At 45.1% G+C, this 25,577-nt stretch overlaps 2 protein-coding genes across 2 annotated transcripts; both read left to right on the top strand.

Annotated features, from left to right (window-relative positions):
* Positions 1-1,399: 1,399 nt before the first annotated feature.
* On the top strand, positions 1,400-7,771 carry LOC130205678 (low-density lipoprotein receptor-related protein 1B-like). The gene is made up of 16 exons (XM_056433176.1): positions 1,400-1,454; positions 1,874-2,020; positions 2,936-3,172; positions 3,290-3,493; positions 3,616-3,858; positions 4,307-4,549; positions 4,657-4,860; positions 4,983-5,225; positions 5,341-5,544; positions 5,636-5,878; positions 5,996-6,199; positions 6,324-6,566; positions 6,686-6,889; positions 6,980-7,222; positions 7,340-7,521; positions 7,640-7,771. Exons 1-16 carry the CDS (start codon positions 1,400-1,402, stop codon positions 7,769-7,771), a joined length of 3,231 nt encoding a protein of 1,076 aa, XP_056289151.1.
* Positions 7,715-24,593, top strand: LOC130205594 (low-density lipoprotein receptor-related protein 1B-like). Its single transcript, XM_056433058.1, has 38 exons — positions 7,715-7,882; positions 8,000-8,203; positions 8,294-8,530; positions 8,632-8,835; positions 8,929-9,171; positions 9,279-9,482; positions 9,614-9,856; positions 9,976-10,179; positions 10,314-10,556; positions 10,674-10,877; positions 11,011-11,247; positions 11,355-11,558; positions 11,679-11,921; positions 12,037-12,222; positions 12,495-12,749; positions 13,026-13,241; positions 13,451-13,633; positions 13,884-14,006; positions 14,312-14,479; positions 14,811-15,026; positions 15,110-15,339; positions 15,555-15,684; positions 16,274-16,467; positions 16,684-16,870; positions 17,153-17,365; positions 17,475-17,658; positions 17,758-17,959; positions 18,061-18,225; positions 18,875-19,102; positions 19,254-19,481; positions 19,891-20,025; positions 20,334-20,535; positions 20,621-20,743; positions 21,018-21,125; positions 22,945-23,181; positions 23,466-23,790; positions 24,018-24,114; positions 24,433-24,593. Exons 1-38 carry the CDS (start codon positions 7,855-7,857, stop codon positions 24,496-24,498), a joined length of 7,299 nt encoding a protein of 2,432 aa, XP_056289033.1. The 5' UTR covers positions 7,715-7,854; the 3' UTR covers positions 24,499-24,593.
* The last annotated feature ends 984 nt before the right edge of the window (positions 24,594-25,577 follow it).

Below are 25,577 nucleotides of genomic sequence, written 5' to 3'. Positions count from 1 at the left end.
TTTGCTGCGCGTTGTCAGATTATTTATTGCCATAATGGGATTAACTCTATTACGTTTTTTTTTTTTAAATGTATAACTAAATGTAAGGGCATCATACAAATGTGAAAATCATTTGTGTCCCACAGATCCACGGTTTATATACGCTACCATCACCAGCATCAACTTGCTGGAATTTAGAGCCAGAGATGCCAATCAAATCCAGCTGTTTACCACTGATGACGGCATCCTGTCATTTGATCTGGACTGGGACAGAGACTGGCTGTACTGGGCTAACCGAACTGGCTATGTCCAACGCACCAGTCCAACCCAAGGTCAGATTCAGCTGGTCCCAACATCACTACCAGGTTAGTGCTTTGAGTATTCCTTGGCTTGTAAGGACATGGGACTTGACATTGCAATGACAAATCGATTAAGCATGACAGAAATGATTTAAGCAAAATACCACACATGTTGTTTCAACACAAATCTATAGTTTAATGAGTTATCAAAAGAATTAATGGATGGCTTAAAAGTTGTTTTTCAACTGTATATGTTGGTCAGTAGTGAACCAAATAGCTAATTGTACTCATCACATCTTTCTGCACACTTACGCCACTTCTTTTTCCCCCCATATTTTAGTTTGTCTGATAAAAATTGACCAGAGGACGGGAAAACTTTATTGGTTGTCATGTGAGCAAAACATTATCGGCACAGGCGGCAATCGCTACACGCATCAGCTGTACCACACGACAAATGAGATCCGAGATATTTACCTGGACTGGCTGAGGGGTGACATCCTCTGGCTGGAGGGAGACAAAGTCCTCACCATGAGCATGATGGGAGGCGAGGCCAAAGAGCTGCTGCACTTGGCGGCAGGAGGCGTCAGGGGAAACATCGCCTTCGACATCAGGGCCGGTAGTCTGCTCTGGAACTCAGAAGGGGCCGGTCAGTACGTTACTTCTGTAGATCGGAAAGTCCAGTTGCACGCTTAAGTCGTGTATTTCCTTTAGATTTCCTCCGTGTAAAAACAATAGTGACTTTAATCTGTTGTCATGATGCCGCAATAAGAGCTTGCTGAGTTATTGATCATGTTATCAGTTAAGGGGATGTAATAAACAAGACAATTTATCAAAGTTTGGCTGTCACAATCTGACGTTGGATGGTATATTGCACTTAATTTCCCAACATGGGCACTCATTCTGAGTGAATATTTCCACAGTTCAGGCCTGTTGGGTGATTTTCGGTCTCACATTTTACAGGTTTGACAACGATGAGTTTGCTGAAGGAAAGAAGCCACCAAGCCGGTAGAAGATGGAATGTGTCTGGCTCAATCGTGGCTGCCTTTGAGCCCTTCCTACTGTCCTTCTCGGATAATGTCTTTACTCTGTGGGACTGGCGTGATGGGAGCACCATTCGGGACATGACAGTGAGCGGAGATGTGTTGAGTGTAATCGCTGCACTCGGAGACGTCACAGGTCAGACCAAGTTAATCTGTTACAGAGGGAATACACATATATGTTCTACGTTCTGTTTTTATCTAAATCCCTTTTGTCATTGTTGATCCGTTGTGTGCATTATGGCTCATGTCAGTTGCGCACAATCCAATTTACAGCAAGAGGTTGTTGCCACACAGACCCTTAATTCCTGTTCCGCGCATAAGTAATTTAACAGCACTGTATACTACAGGAATAAACAACTTTTCATTTGACAGTTCCTTTCTGATGATGATCCCCAAGTGACACTAATGCAGCAAAAACAAATTGACACTCATGAGTGACGGCAACAATGTTCACCGTCCACAGCACATGGACAACGAAATGTATAATCAAACATTTTTATGAAAAGAAGCTGATATTAATTGACATGCTTTGCTGGATTCCTTTACACTCCATAGTGCCCGAGACGCCAGTCTGCAATGAACCCTTTGTGCTGTGCCGGCACACATCTATATGCCTCTCGCAAGCCCAGCTGTGCGACGGGACAACTGACTGCCCCGAAGGAGATGACGAGGATTTTTGTGTCTCCACATGTCCTTCTAAAGGTAATGTCTTAGTATCACTTGTACATTTTTCTTGGTGCTTCTGAAACCATGTTTCTTCGGTTGTCTTAACTTTAATTGTTTTAATGTGTTGTACGGCACCTTGAGTGCCTTGAAAGCCTTATAAATAAAATGTATTATTATTTGCGAAGTAAAGATATTCACCACAGACTCGAGAACTAATTTTTCCTTATCTGCCATCATTTCCAATCTTAGACGATTTCAAGTGTATAGACCGGCGTAGCTGTGTCTCCAAGAGTCTGGTCTGTGACGGACGCCCTGACTGCCACGATGGCTCAGACGAGGTCGACTGTCCGAGCGCAGCTCCTCCTAGAGCAATCGTCCTGAAGTGCAGCTTTGGTTCAAAGCCGTGTGCTGACGGAAAAGAGTGCGTTTTGTACAGCCACATATGTGACGGAGAACATGACTGTATGGATGGATCGGATGAACAAGGATGTGGTGAGTCTCCCAAGATGAAATCTCATTTACTGGAAACATCTCGGTTATAGAAATACTGATGCCATCTTTCTTCTGATGACAAACTATTTGATTCCTTAATCTGATCTTAATATTGGTAGATGCTGCAGACACTGCCACTCCCACTGTTGCAGAAGATCTCCTCTTAAATGAATCTCCTGCACCCACCAAGCCAGCCTGCATGAGTCCATCAGTGCTGTGTCCAGGTTCTTCTTTATGCATCAGTCCAAAACAACTTTGTGATGGAAAGAGAGACTGCCCTGATGGATCTGATGAGAACTGTGTGAAGAGATGCCGGTACAGGAGTAAGTTGATACATCTATATTTTCAGTTTCCAACAAATGTGCCGCATTGGAAGTGTTTGAATGAAACATATTCTGTAAGTTTTCTGTAAATTGAGGAATTTCCCATCTGATCTTTTCTTTACTTTTTTTTTTTTAGCTGACTTCCGCTGCAAAGACCGGCGGCGTTGCATCTCCAAGAGTCTGGTCTGTGACGGACGCCCTGACTGCCACGATGGCTCCGACGAGGTCGACTGTCCTCCTGCAGCTGGCGCAAACGTCCTGAAGTGCAGCTTTGGCTCAAAGCCGTGTGCTGATGGAAAAGAGTGCGTTTTGAACAGCCACATATGTGACGGAGAACATGACTGTATGGATGGATCGGATGAACAGGGATGTGGTGAGTCTCCCAAGATGTCATCTCATTTACTGGAAACATCTGTTATAGAAATACTCATGCCATCTTTTTTCTGATGAAAAACTATTTGATTCCTTAATCTGATCTTAATATTGGTAGATGCTGCAGACACTGCCACTCCCACTGTTGCAGAAGATCTCCTCTTAAATAAATCTCCTGCACCCACCAAGCCAGCCTGCATGAGTCCATCAGTGCTGTGTCCAGGTTCTTCTTTATGCATCAGTCCAAAACAACTTTGTGATGGAAAGAGAGACTGCCCTGATGGATCTGATGAGAACTGTGTGAAGAGATGCCGGTACAGGAGTAAGTTAATTTACACGTATTTTGAGTTTCCAACAAATGTGACGCGTTGGAAGTGTTTGAATGAAACATATTCTGTAAACTGAGGAATTTCCCATCTGATCTTTCACTTCAATTTTTTTTAGCTGACTTCCGCTGCAAGGACCAGCGTAGCTGTGTCTCCAAGAGTCTGGTCTGTGACGGACACCCTGACTGCCACGATGGCTCCGACGAGGTCGACTGTCCGAGCGCAGCTCCTCCTGGAGCAAACGTCCTGAAGTGCAGCTTTGGCTCAAAGCCGTGTGCTGATGGAAAAGAGTGCGTTTTGATCAGCCACATATGTGACGGAGAACATGACTGTATGGATGGATCGGATGAACAGGGATGTGGTGAGTCTCCCAAGATGACATCTCAATTGAAGTTATAGAAATACTGATGCCAGCTTTCTTCTGATGAAAAACTATTTGATTCCTTAAACTGAGCTTAATATTGGTAGATGCTGCAGACACTGCCACTCCCACTGTTGCAGAAGAGCTCCGCTTAAATGAATCTCCTGCACCCACCAAGCCAGCCTGCATGAGTCCATCAGTGCTCTGTCCAGGTTCTTCTTTATGCATCAGTCCAAAACAACTTTGTGATGGAAAGAGAGACTGCCCTGATGGATCTGATGAGAACTGTGTGAAGAGATGCCGGTACAGGAGTAAGTTGATACATCCGTATTTTGAGTTTCCAACAAATGTGCTGCGTTGGAGGTGTTTGAATGAAACATATTCTGTAAGTTTTCTGTAAACTGAGGAATTTCCCATCTGATCTTTCTTTTACTTCAATTTTTTTTAGCTGACTTCCGCTGCAAGGACCAGCGTAGCTGTATCTCCAAGAGTCTGGTCTGTGACGGACACCCTGACTGCCACGATGGCTCCGACGAGGTCGACTGTCCGAGCGCAGCTCCTCCTGGAGCAAACGTCCTGAAGTGCAGCTTTGGCTCAAAGCCGTGTGCTGATGGAAAAGAGTGCGTTTTGATCAGCCACATATGTGACGGAGAACATGACTGTATGGATGGATCGGATGAACAGGGATGTGGTGAGTCTCCCAAGATGACATCTCAATTGAAGTTATAGAAATACTGATGCCATCTTTCTTCTGATGAAAAACTATTTGATTCCTTAAACTGAGCTTAATATTGGTAGATGCTGCAGACACTGCCACTCCCACTGTTGCAGAAGAGCTCCGCTTAAATGAATCTCCTGCACCCACCAAGCCAGCCTGCATGAGTCCATCAGTGCTCTGTCCAGGTTCTTCTCTCTGCATCAGTCCAAAACAACTTTGTGATGGAAAGAGAGACTGCCCTGATGGATCTGATGAGAACTGTGTGAAGAGATGCCGGTACAGGAGTAAGTTGATACATCCGTATTTTGAGTTTCCAACAAATGTGACGTTGGAGTGTTTGAATGAAACATATTCTGTAAACTGAGGAATTTCCCATCTGATCTTTCACTTCAATTTTTTTTTTTAGCTGACTTCCGCTGCAAGGACCGGCGTAGCTGTGTCAACAAGAGTCTGGTCTGTGACGGACGCCCTGACTGCCACGATGGCTCAGATGAGGTCGACTGTCCGAGCGCAGCTCCTCCTGGAGCAAACGTCCTGAAGTGCAGCTTGGGCTCAAAGCCGTGTACTGATGGAAAAGAGTGCGTTTTGTACAGCCACATATGTGACGGAGAACATGACTGTATGGATGGATCGGATGAACAGGGATGTGGTGAGTCTCAAGATGAAATCTCATTTACTGGAAACATCTGTTATAGAAATACTGATGCCATCTTTCTTCTGATGAAAAACTATTTGATTCCTGAAACTGATCTTAACATTGGTAGATGCTGCAGACACTGCCACTCCCACTGTTGCAGAAGATCTCCTCTTAAATGAATCTCCTGCACCCACCAAGCCAGCATGCATGAGTCCATCAGTGCTGTGTCCAGGTTCTTCTCTCTGCATCAGTCCAAAACAACTTTGTGATGGAAAGAGAGACTGCCCTGATGGATCTGATGAGAACTGTGTGAAGAGATGCCCGTACAGGAGTAAGTTATTAAACACATATTTATAGAATTTCCTGCAAATTCATAACAATTCCACTCATGGCTTTGATTTTTCTTTCACCTTTTTTTTAAGCTGACTTCCGCTGCAAAGACCGGCGGCGTTGCATCTCCAAGAGTCTGGTCTGTGACGGACGCCCTGACTGCCACGATGGCTCCGACGAGGTCGACTGTCCGAGTGCAGCTCCTCCTAGAGCAATCGTCCTGAAGTGCAGCTTTGGCTCAAAGCCGTGTGCTGATGGAAAAGAGTGCGTTTTGAACAGCCACATATGTGACGGAGAACATGACTGTATGGATGGATCGGATGAACAGGGATGTGGTGAGTCTCCCAAGATGACATCTCATTTACTGGAAACATCTGTTATAGAAATACTCATGCCATCTTTTTTCTAATGAAAAACTATTTGATTCCTTAATCTGATCTTAATATTGGTAGATGCTGCAGACACTGCCACTCCCACTGTTGCAGAAGATCTCCTCTTAAATAAATCTCCTGCACCCACCAAGCCAGCCTGCATGAGTCCATCAGTGCTGTGTCCAGGTTCTTCTTTATGCATCAGTCCAAAACAACTTTGTGATGGAAAGAGAGACTGCCCTGATGGATCTGATGAGAACTGTGTGAAGAGATGCCGGTACAGGAGTAAGTTAATTTAGCCGTATTTTGAGTTTCCAACAAATGTGACGCGTTGGAAGTGTTTGAATGAAACATATTCTGTAAACTGAGGAATTTCCCATCTGATCTTTCACTTCAATTTTTTTTTTAGCTGACTTCCGCTGCAAGGACCGGCGTAGCTGTGTCAACAAGAGTCTGGTCTGTGACGGACGCCCTGACTGCCACGATGGCTCAGATGAGGTCGACTGTCCGAGCGCAGCTCCTCCTGGAGCAAACGTCCTGAAGTGCAGCTTGGGCTCAAAGCCGTGTACTGATGGAAAAGAGTGCGTTTTGATCAGCCACATATGTGACGGAGAACATGACTGTATGGATGGATCGGATGAACAGGGATGTGGTGAGTCTCTCAAGATGAAATCTCATTTACTGGCAACATCTCAGTTATAGAAATACTGATGCTATCTTTTTTCTAATGAAAAACTATTTGATTCCTTAAACTGATCTTAATATTGGTAGATGCTGCAGACACTGCCACTCCCACTGTTGCAGAAGATCTCCTCTTAATTGAATCTCCTGCACCCACCAAGCCAGCCTGCATGAGTCCATCAGTGCGTTGTCCAGGTTCTTCTTTATGCATCAGTCCAAAACAGCTTTGTGATGGAAAGAGAGACTGCCCTGATGGATCTGATGAGAACTGTGTGAAGAGATGCCCGTACAGGAGTAAGTTATTAAACACGTTTTTATAGAATTTCCTGCAAATTCATAACAATTCCACTCATGGCTTTGATTTTTCTTTCACCTTTTTTTTAGCTGACTTCCGCTGCAAAGACCGGCGGCGCTGCATCTCCAAAAGTCTGGTCTGTGACGGACGCCCTGACTGCCACGATGGCTCCGATGAGGTCGACTGTCCTCCTGCAGCTCCTCCTGGAGCAAACGTCCTGAAGTGCAGCTTTGGCTCAAAGCCGTGTGCTGATGGAAAAGAGTGCGTTTTGAACAGCCACATATGTGATGGAGAACATGACTGTATGGATGGATCGGATGAACATGGATGTGGTGAGTCTCCCAAGATGACATCTCATTTACTGGAAACATCTGTTATAGAAATACTCATGCCATCTTTTTTCTAATGAAAAACTATTTGATTCCTTAATCTGATCTTAATATTGGTAGATGCTGCAGACACTGCCACTCCCACTGTTGCAGAAGATCTCCTCTTAAATAAATCTCCTGCACCCACCAAGCCAGCCTGCATGAGTCCATCAGTGCTGTGTCCAGGTTCTTCTTTATGCATCAGTCCAAAACAACTTTGTGATGGAAAGAGAGACTGCCCTGATGGATCTGATGAGAACTGTGTGAAGAGATGCCCGTACAGGAGTAAGTTATTAAACACGTTTTTATAGAATTTCCTGCAAATGTCATGAAACATATTCTGTAAACTCATGGCTTTGATTTTCTTTCAATTTTTTTTAGCTGACTTCCGCTGCAAGGACCGGCGTAGCTGTCTCAACAAGAGTCTGGTCTGTGACGGACGCCCTGACTGCCACGATGGCTCAGATGAGGTCGACTGTCCGAGCGCAGCTCCTCCTGGAGCAAACGTCCTGAAGTGCAGCTTGGGCTCAAAGCCGTGTACTGATGGAAAAGAGTGCGTTTTGATCAGCCACATATGTGACGGAGAACATGACTGTATGGATGGATCGGATGAACAGGGATGTGGTGAGTCTCAAGATGAAATCTCATTTACTGGAAACATCTCAGTTATAGAAATACTGATGCTATCTTTTTTCTAATGAAAAACTATTTGATTCCTTAAACTGATCTTAACATTGGTAGATGCTGCAGACACTGCCACTCCCACTGTTGCAGAAGATCTCCTCTTAATTGAATCTCCTGCACCCACCAAGCCAGCCTGCATGAGTCCATCAGTGCGTTGTCCAGGTTCTTCTCTATGCATCAGTCCAAAACAGCTTTGTGATGGAAAGAGAGACTGCCCTGATGGATCTGATGAGAACTGTGTGAAGAGATGCCCGTACAGGAGTAAGTTATTAAACACGTTTTTGAATGAAATTTCCTGAAATTCTGTAACAATTTCCCATCTGACCTTTCTTTTACTTCAATTTTTTTTAGCTGACTTCCGCTGCAAAGACCGGCGGCGCTGCGTCTCCAAAAGTCTGGTCTGTGACGGACGCCCTGACTGCCACGATGGCTCCGATGAGGTCGACTGTCCTCCTGCAGCTGGAGCAAACGTCCTGAAGTGCAGCTTTGGCTCAAAGCCGTGTGCTGATGGAAAAGATTGCGTTTTGATCAGCCACATATGTGACGGAGAACATGACTGTATGGATGGATCGGATGAACAGGGATGTGGTGAGTCTCCCAAGATGAAATCTCAGTTATAGAAATACTGATGCCATCTTTCTTCTGATGAAAAACTATTTGATTCCTTAAACTGATCTTAATATTGGTAGATGCTGCAGACACTGCCACTCCCACTGTTGCAGAAGATCTCCTCTTAAATGAATCTCCTGCACCCACCAAGCCAGCCTGCATGAGTCCATCAGTGCTGTGTCCAGGTTCTTCTTTATGCATCAGTCCAAAACAGCTTTGTGATGGAAAGAGAGACTGCCCTGATGGATCTGATGAGAACTGTGTGAAGAGATGCCCGTACAGGAGTAAGTTATTAAAAACATATTTATAGAATTTCCTGCAAATTCATAACAATTCCACTCATGGCTTTGATTTTTCTTTCACCTTTTTTTTTTTAGCTGACTTCCGCTGCAAGGACCGGCGTAGCTGCATCTCCAAGAGTCTGGTCTGTGACGGACGCCCTGACTGCCACGATGGCTCCGATGAGGTCGACTGTCCGAGCGCAGCTCCTCCTGGCGCAAACGTCCTGAAGTGCAGCTTGGGCTCAAAGCCGTGTACTGATGGAAAAGAGTGCGTTTTGTACAGCCACATATGTGACGGAGAACATGACTGTATGGATGGATCGGATGAACAGGGATGTGGTGAGTCTCCCAAGATGAAATCTCAGTTGCAGTTATAGAAATACTGATGCCATCTTTCTTCTGATGAAAAACTATTTGATTCCTTAAACCGATCTTAATATTGGTAGATGCTGCAGACACTGCCACTCCCACTGTTGCAGAAGATCTCCTCTCAAATGAATCTCCTGCACCAACCAAGCCAGCCTGCATGAGTCCATCAGTGCTGTGTCCAGGTTCTTCTCTCTGCATCAGTCCAAAACAGCTTTGTGATGGAAAGAGAGACTGCCCTGATGGATCTGATGAGAACTGTGTGAACAGATGCCGGTACAGGAGTAAGTTAATGTATTTTCAGTTTCCAACAAATGTGCCGCGTTGGAGGTGTTTGAATGAAACATATTCTGAAAGTTTTCTGTAAACTGAGGAATTTCCCATCTGATCTTTCTTTTACTTCAATTTTTTTTAGCTGACTTCCGCTGCAAGGACCGGCGTAGCTGTGTCTCCAAGAGTCTGGTCTGTGACGGACGCCCTGACTGCCACGATGGCTCAGACGAGGTCGACTGTCCGAGCGCAGCTCCTCCTAGAGCAATCGTCCTGAAGTGCAGCTTTGGTTCAAAGCCGTGTACTGATGGAAAAGAGTGCGTTTTGTACAGCCACATATGTGATGGAGAACATGACTGTATGGATGGATCGGATGAACAGGGATGTGGTGAGTCTCCCAAGATGAAATCTCATTTACTGGAAACATCTCGGTTATAGAAATACTGATGCCATCTTTCTTCTGATGAAAAACTATTTGATTCCTTAAACTGATCTTAATATTGGTAGATGCTGCAGACACTGCCACTCCCACTGTTGCAGAAGATCTCCTCTCAAATGAATCTCCTGCACCCACCAAGCCAGCCTGCATGAGTCCATCAGTGCGTTGTCCAGGTTCTTCTTTATGCATCAGTCCAAAACAGCTTTGTGATGGAAAGAGAGACTGCCCTGATGGATCTGATGAGAACTGTGTGAAGAGATGCCCGTACAGGAGTAAGTTAATGTATCCGTATTTTCAGTTTCCAACAAATGTGCCGCGTTGGAGGTGTTTGAATGAAAAGTATTCTGTAATTTTTTGTGTTAACGGAGCAAATGACTAACTATTCCAATATGATTTTATTTTTTAGCTGACTTCCGCTGTAAAGACCGGCGGAGCTGCGTCTCCAGGAGTCTGGTCTGTGACGGACGCCCTGACTGCCACGATGGCTCAGACGAGGTCGACTGTCCGAGCGCAGCTTCTCCTGGAGCAAACGTCCTGAAGTGCAGCTTGGGCTCAACGCCGTGTGCTGACGGAACAGAGTGCGTTTTGTACAGCCACATATGTGACAGAGAACATGACTGTATGGATGGATCGGATGAACAAGGATGTGGTGAGTCTCCCAAGATGAAATCTCATTTACTGGAAACATCTGTTATAGAAATACTGATGCTATCCTTTTTTCTGATAAAAACTATTTGATTCCTTAATCTGATCTTAATATTGGTAGATGCTGCAGACACTGCCACTCCCACTGTTGCAGAAGATCTCCTCTTAAATGAATCTCCTGCACCCACCAAGGCTGCCTGCATGAGTCCATCAGTGCTGTGTCCAGGTTCTTCTCTCTGCATCAGTCCAAAACAGCTTTGTGATGGAAAGAGAGACTGCCCTGATGGATCTGATGAGAACTGTGTGAAGAGATGCCCGTACAGGAGTAAGTTAATGTATCCTTGTTTTTTAGTTTGCAACAAATAAGTTGCGGTGGAACTGTTTGACAAACGTTTTCTGTAAACGGAGCAAATCCATAACAATTCCAATATGATTTATTTGATTTTTTTAAATTATAGCTGACTTCCGCTGCAAGGACCGGCGTAGCTGCGTCTCCAAGAGTCTGGTCTGTGACGGACACCCTGACTGCCACGATGGCTCAGACGAGGTCGACTGTACTCCTGCAGCTGGAGCAAACGTCCTGAAGTGCAGCTTTGGCTCAAAGCCGTGTGCTGATGGAAAAGAGTGCGTTTTGTACAGCCACATATGTGACGGAGAACATGACTGTATGGATGGATCGGATGAACAGGGATGTGGTGAGTCTCCCAAGATGACATCTCATTTGCAGTAAAAGAAATACTGATGCCATCTTTCTTCTGATGAAAAACTATTTGATTCCTTAAACTGATCTTAATATTGGTAGATGCTGCAGACACTGCCACTCCCACTGTTGCAGAAGATCTCCTCTTAAATGAATCTCCTGCACCCACCAAGCCAGCCTGCATGAGTCCGTCAGTGCTGTGTCCAGGTTCTTCTTTATGCATCAGTCCAAAACAGCTTTGTGATGGAAAGAGAGACTGCCCTGATGGATCTGATGAGAACTGTGTCAACACATGCCCGTACAGGAGTAAGTTGATGCATCCGTATTTTCAGTTTCCAACAAATGAGTCGCGGTGGAAATGTTTGGTTATTGTTTTCTTTAAAGGGTGCATATTCCTCACTATTCCAATATGGTTTTTTTTTATAGCTGACTTCCGCTGCAAAGACCGCCGTCACTGTGTCTCCAAGAGTCTGGTCTGTGACGGACGCCCTGACTGCCACGATGGCTCAGACGAGGTTGACTGTCCGACCACAGCTTCTCCTGGAGCAAACGTCCTGAAGTGCAGCTTGGGCTCAAAGCCGTGTACTGACGGAACAGAGTGCGTTTTGTACAGCCACATATGTGATGGAGAACATGACTGTATGGATGAATCAGATGAAAAGGAATGTGGTGAGTTCTCCAAGATATCACTTACTTGAAAAAAAAATGTATATGTATTTTTTAACAACTAATTTAATTCTATATTGGATTAATGTCCATATGATCATTACTCTACCCTTTCAAGATAATTCTCCAATAGAGAAAATGCCACCCACTAGCCAACCCCCTGTGCCGACCTGCAGCAGCCCCTCTGTGCTCTGTCCCCATTCTGCTGCTCACCTCTGCATTTCTCCGAGCCAATTTTGTGATGGACGTAAAGACTGTCCTGATGGCTTTGATGAAAAGTGCATCAACAGATGTCCCTCTCAAAGTAAGTGCAGCTCAGGGAGATGGACCTTCAGTTAGCTGTGCTGAAGTAAGACCAATTCAGCCAGTGCCGAACCCATTACCCAGGGTCCTAATCCTGGTGTTTCTGCCCCACTCCCTGCCGGATCAGGGGGCCGAGGCTAGCAGGTTGCCGATTCCAGTTACTGATTTGCATAGCAATATATAGAGGTCTTTGACATAACGTAAACATTTTACCCTTTTCACATTCTGTTAAGAATTCCATATGGTTTTCTTTGACCTTTTCTTTTTTAATAGCTGACTTCCGCTGCAAAAACCGGCGGAGCTGCGTCTCCAGGAGTCTGGTCTGTGACGGACGCCCTGACTGCCACGATGGCTCAGATGAGGTCGACTGTCCTCCTGCAGCTGGAGCAAACGTCCTGAAGTGCAGCTTGGGCTCAAAGCCGTGTACTGACGGAACAGAGTGCGTTTTGTACAGCCACATATGTGACGGAGAACATGACTGTATGGATGGATCGGATGAACAGGGATGCCAAGAGAACTGCAAGCAAGGTTGTTTTAAGCTTTTTATAGAGATCTCTGTGAACATGGCATGAGTTATACATCTATAAACTGAACAAAAAGCACTGACTCATTATGCAGACATTTTCTAGATTTGTTTCCATCTTGTCCAACATAAGTCTACGAGAATAAATTAAAGTGGAGCGCAATATAAGAAACGAAAAATGTCAAGATTAGCTGTAATGATGCTTAATTAAATACTTTTTTTTTTTTTTAAGTGTGTATATATATTGTAACTCTTTTTTTCTTTTATAAACGTCACCCCAGGGGAGTTTCAGTGCTCACACGGCAATATGTGCATCCCTGAGGCCCAGGTGTGTGACGGCAAGTGGCAGTGCAGCGACCGGTCCGATGAACTAGACTGCTGGAAACCTACCAAGAGCTGCGAGCATCGTTGCGCTGATGGCAAACGCTGCATCCCAAAGAAATTCCTTTGCGATGGCGAGAAAGATTGTCTGGATGGCACGGACGAGGTGGGCTGCGGTAAGTCTTCAGAGGCAGATTTTTTTATTTTATTTCTCCATTGGTGTTCAGGCTGATGCGGCTGCACAATTATTTTCAGCTTTAAGAGTAAACAGAGGAATATATTTAATACGAACGCACTTCTATATTTGATCTTAATTTACGGTTGGCTCGCCAAAATTCCTGCCAGTGACTGCGACAACCTTTGTTTAACACTTTCTCCCTTCCAGATACTGTTCCTGCTGAAACGAGAGGGACTCCCGTTATCACCGGCACGTCAACTTGCATCAGTCCTTCAGTTCGCTGCCCAGATTCCTCACAGTGTGTCTCTCCAACTCAGCTGTGTGATGGGCAAAGAGACTGTCCTGATGGATTTGATGAAACTGCCTGTATTGTCCAATGCACAAATCCAGGTAAGTCTGAGTCCAGCAATGACCATGTGGCAAAGATGAGAAAAATATAAACATTTTGGTCTTCAAAACAAATTTATATGACGCCACAGTGGGAGTTTCACTGATTCTGAGTTCTAGTTTGACCATGAATATACCCCCCTCTGGGCGGCGTTGAACCAAAGGATTTTAGAGTCGTGCTTTTCTGCCAACTCTCCACTGGTATATTGACTCTTTGCGCCTCAATTTTGCACCTTGTCTTCCTGCACATTAGATGACTTCTTATGCAGCAACCGGAGGATGTGCATCACCAAGGTGGAGGTGTGTGACGGTCATGCCCACTGTCCCGACGGCTCCGATGAGGAGCAGTGTCGAACTACAGATCTTGCAGCTCCCAGTAAGCTAACAGGCAAAATACATTGCGACAATGTGTCTCGTCACTGCAAAAACATTGAATTGATCCCAGTCAGCAGCTGCAAGTCTTGCTAGTCAATGTACACTACTCGTCAGTCATACTTTATGTCTATGCTCTGTAAAATCCCCGTAACACCCCATCGCTCAGCTTACAAGCTTGCTTAAAAATTGTCATACACCTTTGTTAATCAGGACAATGATCCCTGACTTCACCGTTTCTTTGCCCAGCTTTCAAAAGCTAAACTGGATGACACCATAATCCTTTCAATTCTTTGTTTCTCTGCCAAGCCTCCGCCGATGAGCTCGGTGCAAGTTCAGCTCCACTGAGGTGCCGCCAAGCCTTCAAGCCGTGTAAAGACGGCCTTGAGTGTGTCATGTACACCCATGTGTGTGACGGGGAGACGGACTGCCAGGATGGTTCAGACGAAGAGGAGTGTGCCTCTGAGTGCAAAGCAGGTTCGTTGCGTGCATTGAGCTGGTGAAAAGCGGCTTAACAGAATGAATGTTCAGTTCATGTCACAAAGAGCTTGAGAGATTGCAATGTTTTGTATAAATCTTTTTCCAGTTAGCAACATCATGAACTTCATTTTTCAGCTTCGAATTATGTGGCCTTTCTTTGGATTCACTGTAAAGGTTTTGAGTCTCAGGAAATGTTGAATTACATTTTAATCCACAGCTAGATTGGATCAGGAAACTCCATTGTGTTTACAATACTAAATGGATTGAATAGTTACAAATGGATATTTCAATTCATTGTCTATGAGGAGTTTCCTTTCATCTTCCCTAGATGAGTTCCGTTGTGCTCATGGGAAAAGGTGCATCCCCTCGGAGCAGGTGTGTGATGGGCAGAGCGACTGTCAAGACCGCTCCGACGAAATGGACTGTTCGCGTCTGACTGATGGCTGCCATCGGCTCTGTGACAACAACACTCGCTGTATACCAGAGACCTTCCTGTGTGACGGCGAGAGAGACTGCGCTGATGGGTCCGATGAAGAAAAATGTGGTAGGTGCTCAGATAGAAACTTTGCAACCAGCACCGTCTACAAATGTCTGCTGATGACCGCATTTCTCTTTGCTTCACCCTAGGTGTGGTGGCCTGTGCGGTTGACCAGTACAGCTGTCTTAGCGGTCAGTGCGTGTCCGATGCCCTGAGATGTGATGGATACGCTGACTGCCGTGACCGCTCCGATGAGGCGTATTGCGCAAGACCCCCACATTGCCCGACACAGCTCCGGTGCCCAGGCAGCCACCAGTGCCTAGAGAAAGAGTGGCTCTGTGACGGCGAAGACGACTGCAAAGACGGGTCGGATGAGAAGGTGAGGCACTACAGTTGGGAGGGAAGTATACTCGTATTAATGAGTAAAGGCAATAATCGGGTGAGATCTCCCCAGCTAATTGAGACCGTATTGTTTAGTGGTAGCACACGCCTGTGGGAGCTTTGCTTGGCAAATGAGTGGACTGAGGCAATGCTTTTATTTTTAGTGAGGTTGGGATGCAGTGGTTGAAACGTGGTCTTGCCATTTGTCTACAGAACTGCGTCTCGACGCCAGCAAAGTGCAGGGAACACCAGTGGCAGTGTGGAACCAGCAGTCAATGCATCCCTCTGTCATGGAGGTGTGACGGGAGGAAGGATTGCCACAACAGCGTGGACGAGGCCAACTGTGAGCAATGTTATCGCAGTGACGATGCACTTGTTTCAATGCATTTTGTTTCCCACATTTGTATTCTATATTTTTAATTTGTCATATTGTACTTTTTTTTTGTGATGCACCTTCAAGTCAAAGTAATTGTTTATGCAACATACGTGTTGTGATTTACACTTGAATATACGCTATTTGGCGCCTGAGTAGGTCGGGAATATTCTCTGCGTCAGACAAGTTGATCATACAGCTTTGAGGCATATTTTAATTAGTCGCACAAGAATAATCTGAGTATTTTCAAAAACGGTTGCATTGAAATTCAAGTTTGGCCATCTAAACACAGGTCTATTCAGTTTAATACTGAGTTGTTCAGAGTCTTGGTCAGTTGCAGGTATGGATTGTCTGACATGCATCCATCCTGTAGTGTTTTTTCCATTGGGCTGCAGAAGCTGTAATTTTATGGAACTGATGAAGAGCCTCTAATCTATTAAACTATCTCAAGGGTGCTTCATGTACCCAAATGTCCATTTTTGCTGTGTATGGCTTTGTTTTCTTGTGTTGAGTGTTAACATGTACAAAGGCAACAACACATCTGCATCTGTTCTCACAGGCAGCCAGAGAAACTGCGCCACTCAACTTTACAAGTGTGGCAGCGGTGAGTGTGTGGACACCAGCCTCGTGTGCAACCGCATCACCAACTGTGCCGACGGCTCTGATGAGGGAGAGGGATGTGTTCAACGCAACTGCTCCAGTCAGTCAGCGCCGCAGTGTGACCACCACTGTGTCAGCACCCCAAATGGACCGGTCAGTGTGCAGAACAGATGTGGTCGCTGCTTTGTCCCGAACTTAAGCTCAATCTGCATCAATGCACTAACGAGCAAGCTCCTCTTGGCAGGCATTTTAGAGTTGTCACTTGTCTATGAAACTGTTATATTTGATCAGCCTGTCGCAGCTAGAAACGTAACATTTGTCCTATTTCCAAACCCATCAAAATGTAATCTCCCCCCTCTTTTTTTGCAGAGATGTTACTGTGCTACAGGCTTCCAACTACGAACCAGTGCTATGCTTTGTATGGATATTGACGAGTGCAATGCAGTGCCACATGTCGTATGCAAACACGGCTGCCGGAACACCCATGGGTCCTACGTCTGTCACTGCTTCCCTGGTTTCTACATGGAGCCTGACAACAAAAGCTGCAAGACCAAAGGTGCAGTTTGTCTCGACGCCGTCTCTGCTTTAAGGAAAGGTTGTGTTCCATAATGTGACGTCAGGGCAATGCTTTTTAGCAGCTGACCGTCACATTTGGGATGTGGGAGCACTAATGCATGTTCAAAACGTTTTTACAGTGCTTTTCTTTAAACTATTAGTTAAGCTGTCAAAGTATGATGTGCAGCCTATATTGTTCAAGGTTGACTAATGGCACATTAAAATGAACTAAACATGATTGCATACAGAGACAATAACTCACTGTTCATGTTTCCATCCCTAGACGAGCCTTTGCTTCTGGCGTCGGTGCAGTTGGAGCTCCTGGTCCTGGGAGTCCATAGCGGCTCCTTGCATCTTCTGTCCTCTGCCAGTCGGCCGGTCTTCTCACTGGATTATCTCTGGGCTCAACAGAGAGTTTACTGGCTGAGCCCCGACTACCAGAGCATCCGCTGGGCTGACATGAAAAACTCAAACAGCAAAGGGACACTTATCAAAGGTATGGCTGTCTCAGGAACTCTACAGTTGCGTTTCAATAAGGTGTTTGATTTCAAGCACCCAGGAAAAATAAGTTTGAGTTCAGACTCTAAAGTGAAATCTCGTCATAGGAGTAAAGTCTGATTTCATCGCGGTGGACTGGGTTGGTCAGAACCTGTACTGGGTGGATGGATTGCTGGGTCAGATTCTGGCTGTGAAGCTCAGTGATACCACAGTGAAATCTCAGGACTACACTGTGGTCCTGGGTGAAGATCTGGAGCAGCCAACCGCATTGGTCCTGCTGCCACATAAAGGGTAAGGTGCTCATTTTAATAAAGGAGAGAACTACATTTTGTTCCCAAATTTCAAGCATATCTTTCCTTGTTGCATGGATTGCATAATGGACACTTTCAGGTTGATGCTTTGGGCTGAGATCGGCGGCACCCCTCAGATCGAGCGGTCTGGGATGGACGGTTCAAAGAGGAAGGTGGTGGTGAGTCAAGGTTTGAGCTGGCCGGTCAGTCTGGCCTATGACCTCCTGGACAACAGGGTGTACTGGGCCGATGAGAAGCTGCGCTGCATCGGCTCGGCCACTCTGGACGGAGAAAATATCAAGGTAAACGTCACCCAAATAAAAAATGGATTTGAACGATGGTTGAGCATCTGTGATTTCAGCTGGCTAACGGTGATGGTGGTGTCTCCTTCTTCTCTCACTAGATCCTCCAGCTCGTGGAAACACCAAGCCCCTTCTCCGTGGGAGTCTTCAATGACCGAGTCTTCTGGTCCGACACGAAAAGAAGAACGATCCGCTCGGCTGAAAAGAACACCGGCAAAGATCAAAAGGTTCTTCTGAAGAGACCAGGGCAGCCGTTTGGACTGAAAGTGAGTAAAGCACCCCCACGCTCCTAAAGAATCGAACAGAACCGCAATGTGACATTCACTATCGGCAATAAAACATTGGATATGATGGGGGCTCTTTAAATAACACTACACAATTAGTATTTTGCGTTCCATGGTTGTCAAAGCAAAAGGAAGGTTAAGATGATTGAGGCCAACTACCGAAGTTGTTCCTTATTTAAACAAATATGTTGACCCTTTCCTCCATCTGGCAATGTATACATTCAGCTTGGTATGAACCAGTTTTTCCATCATGAATTTCTTTGGTGATTTCCCTCCAGTTACCTACTGTAGGAGGGTCTGCTTTAATCCATCTATAAGAGGTATCGCCCAAATATAGTACATCTTAAAACGTTGTAGTATTGTCTGGAAGCCCAGTACGGTTTGTTTAACAGTCTGTTGGGACTTTCGACTATAATGCTGTAGTTTTAACCGCTGGAAAGCTTTATAATTTGAACATATTTAGATTTCACTAATATATATTTATTTATTCCTGTTGGCTGCAACTATGAATATCTAGGAAGTTGCCATATTTCAGGAATGAAATGCAGCTGAATAAGTACTTTTGAAGCAGAATGACTTCAGCACCAAGTCCCAGCCATGTGCCTTGATACCATGTTCCCCCTCTTCCCAGCTGATGCATACCATTTCCCAGCCAGCCATATCCAACCCCTGTGCCCAGCTGCACTGCTCCCACCTCTGCCTCCTGGCCCCTGCGATTAGTAGAAAGTCTGGAGCGTCGGGGCCTACGGCAATTTGCCGTTGCCCAAAGGGTCTGCTGCTTTCCAAGGACAAGATGACCTGCACTCTTCCGAAGGAGTCAACGTTCATCCTGCTTCTGTCTCGTACCACAGTCTATCAGGTGAATGGTCTCTGTATGTCGTAAAGACCAGAGACTCTGCAGGCCTTTATTGACAAACTTCTGTTGTCCTTTCTTGTTGGAAGCCTTTGTGATTGGTCCACTTTTCTTCTCCTGCGCTCATTTCCTCCTGTACCCTGTATCTTCCCACTAGATTCACTTGCAGGCCATGCATAGTGATGGCCTTGCGCTGAAGAAAATGCCAAACGGCCGAGCTTTAGCCCTGCTTGGAGTGACTGAGGCCTCTGGGCTGGACATGAGCCTCCGGGACCTTTCTCTGTATGTGGCTGATGCAGGACAACAATCTGTGGATGTTCTGAAACTGAGCAGCGCCCAGTCCAGACAGGGACCGACGCCTGCCGGCCAGATCCTCAAGCTGAGCGTAAGCATAATCAACTTTTCACAGGAAATGAACATTTCTTCAAACATGACAAATTTCATTTACTGCCATGAATTTTGTTTTTTCCATAGTTTCTGGTGTTTTGTATCACTTATTTTTGATGGCCATGAAATGAGATTGTAGCATAAACTGTTCCTGTAATTGACTATTGCAGAAGAGTAAAAATAAAATGTTGTGACATAAGTACCATCCAAGTTTTGCTTTAGTCTTGGCTGTTCATCAAAATCTACAATTTTAGGTTTGAACGTAATTCTTTTTTCATTGATTGCATGTGAGAAAGTTTAAATGTGTAATAAGTATCTTTGATAATTGACATTTCGTTTGATTTGTGACTTCAACTTAACTTCTAAGGCAGCATGTTAAATTCTGGAAACCTTCTCTGCCTCACAAGGATGATCAAGTCACAGCTCTGGCAGTTGACTGGGTGACCTCCAACCTCTACTGGAGCAGCGCAGCAAGGCCCAATTTTCACGTGACCTCCCGTCGTGACGGCTACACCACCTTACTGCAGAAGGGATCGCTGAAGGTGAAGTTGGCTCTGCTTCACTGTTCTCCACTCGGCTCATCTAGCCTCTTTTTTTTTTTCTTCACGCTGACGTGACGCTTTCCTTCCGACACTTTTCTCTTCGTACCCGCTCTCCAACTTCTTTTGACTTGTCTGCGGTGCTGCTGCTTGTCTGATTGTGGCCGGACAAAAGGACTCCTGTATTTAGAATATTAGTTTTGAAAGATTAGTGTAATTGAGAATTTTTACTTTCTTTGCGCCACCAAGATTACATTGTGGTTCTTTGCATGTCCTGGTCACTTTATCCAAGGTCTTGTTCATTCCCTCAGTGCACAACATCCATCGCGCTGCATCCTCCCTCGGGACAACTTTGTTACACGGGTATAGTCGAGGCAGGTGGGAAGGACCAGACTGAGGTGGGCTGCGTCTGGATGGATGGACGCAACAAGGTAGTGTTGTGGAAGAAATCGAGCATCCCAACATCACTACTCTTTTCCAAGCACGGAACCAGCATCTACTGGGCTGACATGGGTGAGGAGTCAAAAGATTGCAAAATATGTTCTCGTTTTGCTGGCCTGTGTGTATCTCTCTGGTTACTCTTATTTATTTTGTCCAGGTGAGAGTGTGATCTCCTCTATTGGAGTGGATGGGACGGGATATAAACAATACAAAACGGGGCCGGGTCTCACCACCTTCACACGTGTTGAGCACATCCTCCTCTGGGTCACCGTGGACAAAGGTAAGGCTGGAAGAATTGGCCCTAACACAGCTCTCAATCATACCTAAAATATACTGATATTTGTGATATTTTTACAGTCTTGTTCTTTTCTTTCAATTCCACTTAAATAAGAATTGTTCAGTCCTGCTGTGAAATCACATTTCTCATTCCTCTTGGTTTTCAACTTCTTTTTTTGTTTGTTTCATCCATCTTCATTGCCTCCAGGCAGCAGACTAATGTAACAATACATTATTTAGACAACCTCTCAGCAATCTCTCCTGTTTCCAAACTGTAGATTTAACCAAACTGTGGTTCAGTGACGGTCTCCAGCCTAACCAGCTGTGGTTTGAGACCAAGATCAGCGTGGTGCAAGTCCAAGCCTACAACAACGAGAGTCAGTCGGGTAAGTGTCTCCATCCAGCTTCAACACTGCAGCTGCTTCAGGTTCACGGCCAATTAATCTGTATACTGCAGTTCATCGTTGAGAGCAGCTGGACAGACGGGTGGGCTTAACAGAATTGACACAATGAGAAGGACTCAACAATGGCCACTAGATGGCAGGGCTTTAAAATATTCCAGAGCAGACTGTAAAGGCAAAGAGTCTGAAGAGAGACAGAGCAGCTTTTACTATGACGCCAAGTAATGAGACCTCAAGAGCTATGCACAAACGCATGGCTGGCGTTAGACGGGTCATTTTCAGGGCCGTTTCTCACACGTACAAAGTGATCGGTTCAGCCGTTTATTCAGTTTGTGTAACAGTTTTTTAAAAAGCGGCATATGGTTTCAAAGCTGAGAACGGGTCGGAACACTAAAATTCCTGTCTGGAAAATGCCAGAAGCATGTTTTTAAAGCTTCTCCAGAGAGGCTGCCTCTGTTCTGAAAAGGAACTGTTTAATATTCAAGGCATTAATTAATGTGAAGTCTCTCTCCCCTTTGTGTGTTGAGGCCGGCATTTCTGAGTTGTGGTCGTATCCGGGGCCGACCGCAAGCTTTTAGTGCATGTGTGCCCCACCGGCTAGCTCTTTGCCTTCAATCTGGATTTCTCATATGGTCGCGACCGCTGATCATTAAACTTATTTGTGTTGGCACTTTAGTTGTAGTCTGGACTGTTTCTCCTAATCCATGTTGAGTCGTCAACGTCCCCGAGCTCGTGTCTCGCACCTGACGGAAGGAATGGCGTGCTGGTCGTGCTGGTTCACCAGAGAGTGGTTGGAGATATTTTTATGGCTTACAAACAAACTGCCCAAATGTCTGCTTAATTTAAAAAAGAAAAAGCCTGCCAAACAAGTTTTTCAAGAATCACAAGTGAGGCTTCTGCATGCTTTCATTCCCCCGTCACCGCTTCTGCTTTCTGGGTCTGAGTGCAGGGAGAAGACAAAGTGTGTTATTGGACACTCGGGGCAGAATGAAAGCCTCTCAGTTTGAGTTGAATAGATGGCCGAGCCATGTGATGTCTGCACAGGGACTCGGCGCGCCGTGTGAGTCTGTTGTTGTGCGTGTTCCAGTGGGAAAGTGGCGGTGAATTGGGCTCAACGGCCACTTGCACAACACTCCCTCTGGCAGTCTTAGCATACGTATGTGAAAATAAGGTTTTATAGAAAAGTATGTTAACACTCAAATATAACTGACATGAATGTACTTCATGAACAGTAAAGCAGCGTCTGAATCAAAGACACCCAGCCAACAAGCGGTTAATCTCATTGGAATGTTCAAGACGCTCATGAATGCTGTTGGCGCTCATGCAGTCGCTTATCAAATTAAGTGCCGGACATCCACAGGCCCAATGTCCGCTTGACAATTACCCGCACCCTGTTTTACGTTCCCCTTCCAGTGCCAACGGACAGGTCACGCACACAAAGCCGTGGCACCCTGTGTGTTTGACACGCCATGAGGTCGAATGAATGATCTGCTGTTTGCCTGTTATTTCCTCATTACTCCATGATATAAGCAGCTGTATGTTATGCAATAATGTCTATTTACACAATGGGACATTAAGATTAATAGAAATATGTCTTAACATGGTTTTACAAAACTCCAGGAAGGTGTATGTGAATAAATGTGGGACCAATTACTAAGTGGCATGTATAATTCTGTGGACAGCAATTCATGATGAATCAAACTCACTCTACTTATAATTATCACTCTAATGTTAATATTTTTTCTTTAATATCCTTCGAAAGACTGATGGTTGTTAATTTGATGACTCCCCTCTCTTCCTCCAGGAACTAATGGCTGCTCCATCAACAACGGTGGATGTGTCCAGCTGTGCCTGCCTTACCCTCAAGGTCACACATGTAAATGCGGCCGAGGTTTCTACGCCGCCGAGGCCGCCTCCTGCACGCCGCTCCCCGACTGCCCGGCGGGCGAAGAATCTTGCTTCGACGGTACCAAATGTTTCAGCAGTAGCAAGTTCTGTGACGGCAAGGTGGACTGTCGAGACCGGTCGGATGAACAGGACTGTAAGTTTTCATCCAAATCTTTAATTCCCCACAAAGGAAATATAACTGTATCCAGGTCAGACGAGATCGTACCTTAAGTCGGTCCATTTTCAATTTACCAATGTGTTGTTGTTTTCCTCGTTTCTTAGTTATCAATGTCGCCCCAAAACCGGGCATGAATTGAGGTTGATTAATGTTAATTATATTGTCTTTTTTAATTTTTTTGGAGCTTTAGAAATACCTGAAAGCTACTATGAATGTTAATTATATTTAGCATAATAATAAATAACTGACTTTCTCTTCAGGTCCAAGCACAAACTCTTCGTCTTTCTGGACCAAATCCAGAGATGGCCGCCCTCCCCAGTCTTCCGCCACTCCTCACCCAAACAAGGACGGAAAGAACTCCGTCCCCTCGGTTAAGAAAGCCTCTCCGTCCTGTGATCTGCAACACTGCAGCGGTCGGGGCCGTTGCGTCACAGAAGGCCACGTCACTCACTGCGAGTGTGTGGCCGGCTACAAGGGGGCGTCGTGTCAGGAGGCGCAGCTGGGACACACCCACGTGGCGGTGATCCTCGGCGTCTTCTGCCTCATTGCTGCGTTGACGGCCGTCGCTTTGTTTTTGCTTAAAAGGTACTGACCACAAAGAAGTTTCTTTCTTTTGGCCAGAGGGGTCCACTGAGTGGAGGGCAGAAAAGCATCCTGCCGGGTTGTTGCGTATTCCTCCTGAAGAGTGAACACTTTACAGACTACAAATGAAACGTTGAAGCCAGTTGCTGTAATGTTTTACCATCAGAGATATTGTGTGTTGTAAACTCCTGAACTATGAACACACTCTCTTCTAAATCTCGTTTCAACAGGAGGATCTGGCCGTCCCTCGGAAGCGGATCCACGGAGAAAGCAACTCTGATGGAGAACATGGAGCTGCCATGTGAACAGTACGACTCAGACTGTGAGGTAAAGCCTCAGGCCGCTGAGCATACATTAATATAGATCCATGAGGGCAGAGGGTTCTGTTTATTTTGTATAATAAGTTAATTTGACAATTGATTAATTTGTTTACTCGGGATATATCACATTGTGCCAATCGCACATTTACCTCTTTTTGACTGACATGCAACTCTTTAAAAGTGCCAAAAAACCTTCAAGAATACTATTTTCATTTAGAAATATTACAAATCCATTTATTTCTATAATTTGGCCAAAAGGCAGCTGTATTTGTCATTAGTGTTGTCTGGAATGCTTTTCTAAGTTAATGCTCTTTTCTTCTCCCAGGAGCTGGACTCCCCAGTAGACGTGAAGAACCCCCCGTTGGCGTTGAAGGCCCTGCAGCTCAAATAGAAGTTCTTCAATATGCATTCACAAGTATATTCTGAGAATGTATTTCTCTGGTTGTCTTTTGGTGCATTAAAGATGGACATGAACCCAAAATCACACGGCTTTGTTTCATTCCATCCAAGAAGGATGACAACTTCTGAAGGTTCTCGTCAACAATCCCAGTCTTTGTTTTCTAAATCGTTTGTAGTTTTGGCCACAACAATTAAATTCAAATTTTCAGTTTATTTTATACAGCCCTAAATTACAATTTTGCCTCAAGGCTTTACAACCTGTACACATACAGCATCCCTGTCCCAGGACCTCACATCGGATCAGGAACAACTCAAGAAATAGAAAAACTTTTACGTTGGTAAGGGAAGAAACCTTCAGGAGAGCAACAGAGGAGGATCCATCTCCAGGATGGACAGATGCAATAGATGTCATGTGACAAGAAGGAATCATTACAGAGTTACAACACATTCAATGAGTATAACAGTGTATGAATAGTTGGTGGTAGAAATGGACCACGATCCAGACCTCCATGATCTGTCAGGCAGATGGAGGTAGAGAGGAGGAGTGGGCGGAGCATCATCAGGGCCATGGCATCAGACCCAGCCAGGTCCAATGGACCCTATGAGACGTGAAGTCACAAGGACTCCGGGGAGGAAGCAGTTAATAATGTGCAATGGAGAGATGAACATTCATCCATAAGGAGAGAGAAGAGAGGTGCTCAGTGTATCCTAAAATGTCCCCAGCAGCCTATAAGCCTCTATTTTCTGTCAGGCCAGAAAATTGCGTGGCCTTGCATCATAATATTTAATATCCATCCATTGTTTGAAAACTATCGTACTTATCCAAGATATTTACTTTTTACAAAACAATATATTGAATGGAGTATTATATATTAAGGCATATTTCTTAAAGACAGTGGCATCCAATAGCTTTTTTTATTTTTATAATGAGGTACCTCAAACAAATAGAGTTTAATCAGGTTAAGTTCAGTTTGATACATTTTTCAATGACAGTGACACAATGTGCTCTACCAAAATGTAGAGCAGCCAGTTAAAGGTTAGTTACTCGACAACTAAACTTCACAATGCCTC

The sequence above is a fragment of the Pseudoliparis swirei genome, chromosome 15 (assembly GCF_029220125.1).
Source record: "Pseudoliparis swirei isolate HS2019 ecotype Mariana Trench chromosome 15, NWPU_hadal_v1, whole genome shotgun sequence".
Taxonomy (NCBI): Eukaryota; Metazoa; Chordata; class Actinopteri; order Perciformes; family Liparidae; genus Pseudoliparis; species Pseudoliparis swirei.
The sequence above is the reverse complement of the archived record's forward strand: the minus strand, read 5'-3'. Positions and strand labels throughout refer to the sequence as shown.

Bases quoted from the DNA above. Each gene is read 5' to 3' on its own strand.
- LOC130205594 (XM_056433058.1), top strand. From the start codon at position 7,855: ATGGATGGATCGGATGAACAGGGATGTG. The intron at 15,685-16,273 runs GTGAGCAATGTT...CTGTTCTCACAG, and splicing joins CAGCGTGGACGAGGCCAACT to GCAGCCAGAGAAACTGCGCC. The intron at 20,744-21,017 runs GTAAGGCTGGAA...TCCAAACTGTAG, and splicing joins CTGGGTCACCGTGGACAAAG to ATTTAACCAAACTGTGGTTC.
- LOC130205678 (XM_056433176.1), top strand. From the start codon at position 1,400: ATGACAGTGAGCGGAGATGTGTTGAGTGTAATCGCTGCACTCGGAGAC. The intron at 3,173-3,289 runs GTGAGTCTCCCA...TAATATTGGTAG, and splicing joins ATCGGATGAACAGGGATGTG to ATGCTGCAGACACTGCCACT. The intron at 7,522-7,639 runs GTGAAGAGATGC...AATTTTTTTTAG, and splicing joins ATGGATCTGATGAGAACTGT to CTGACTTCCGCTGCAAGGAC.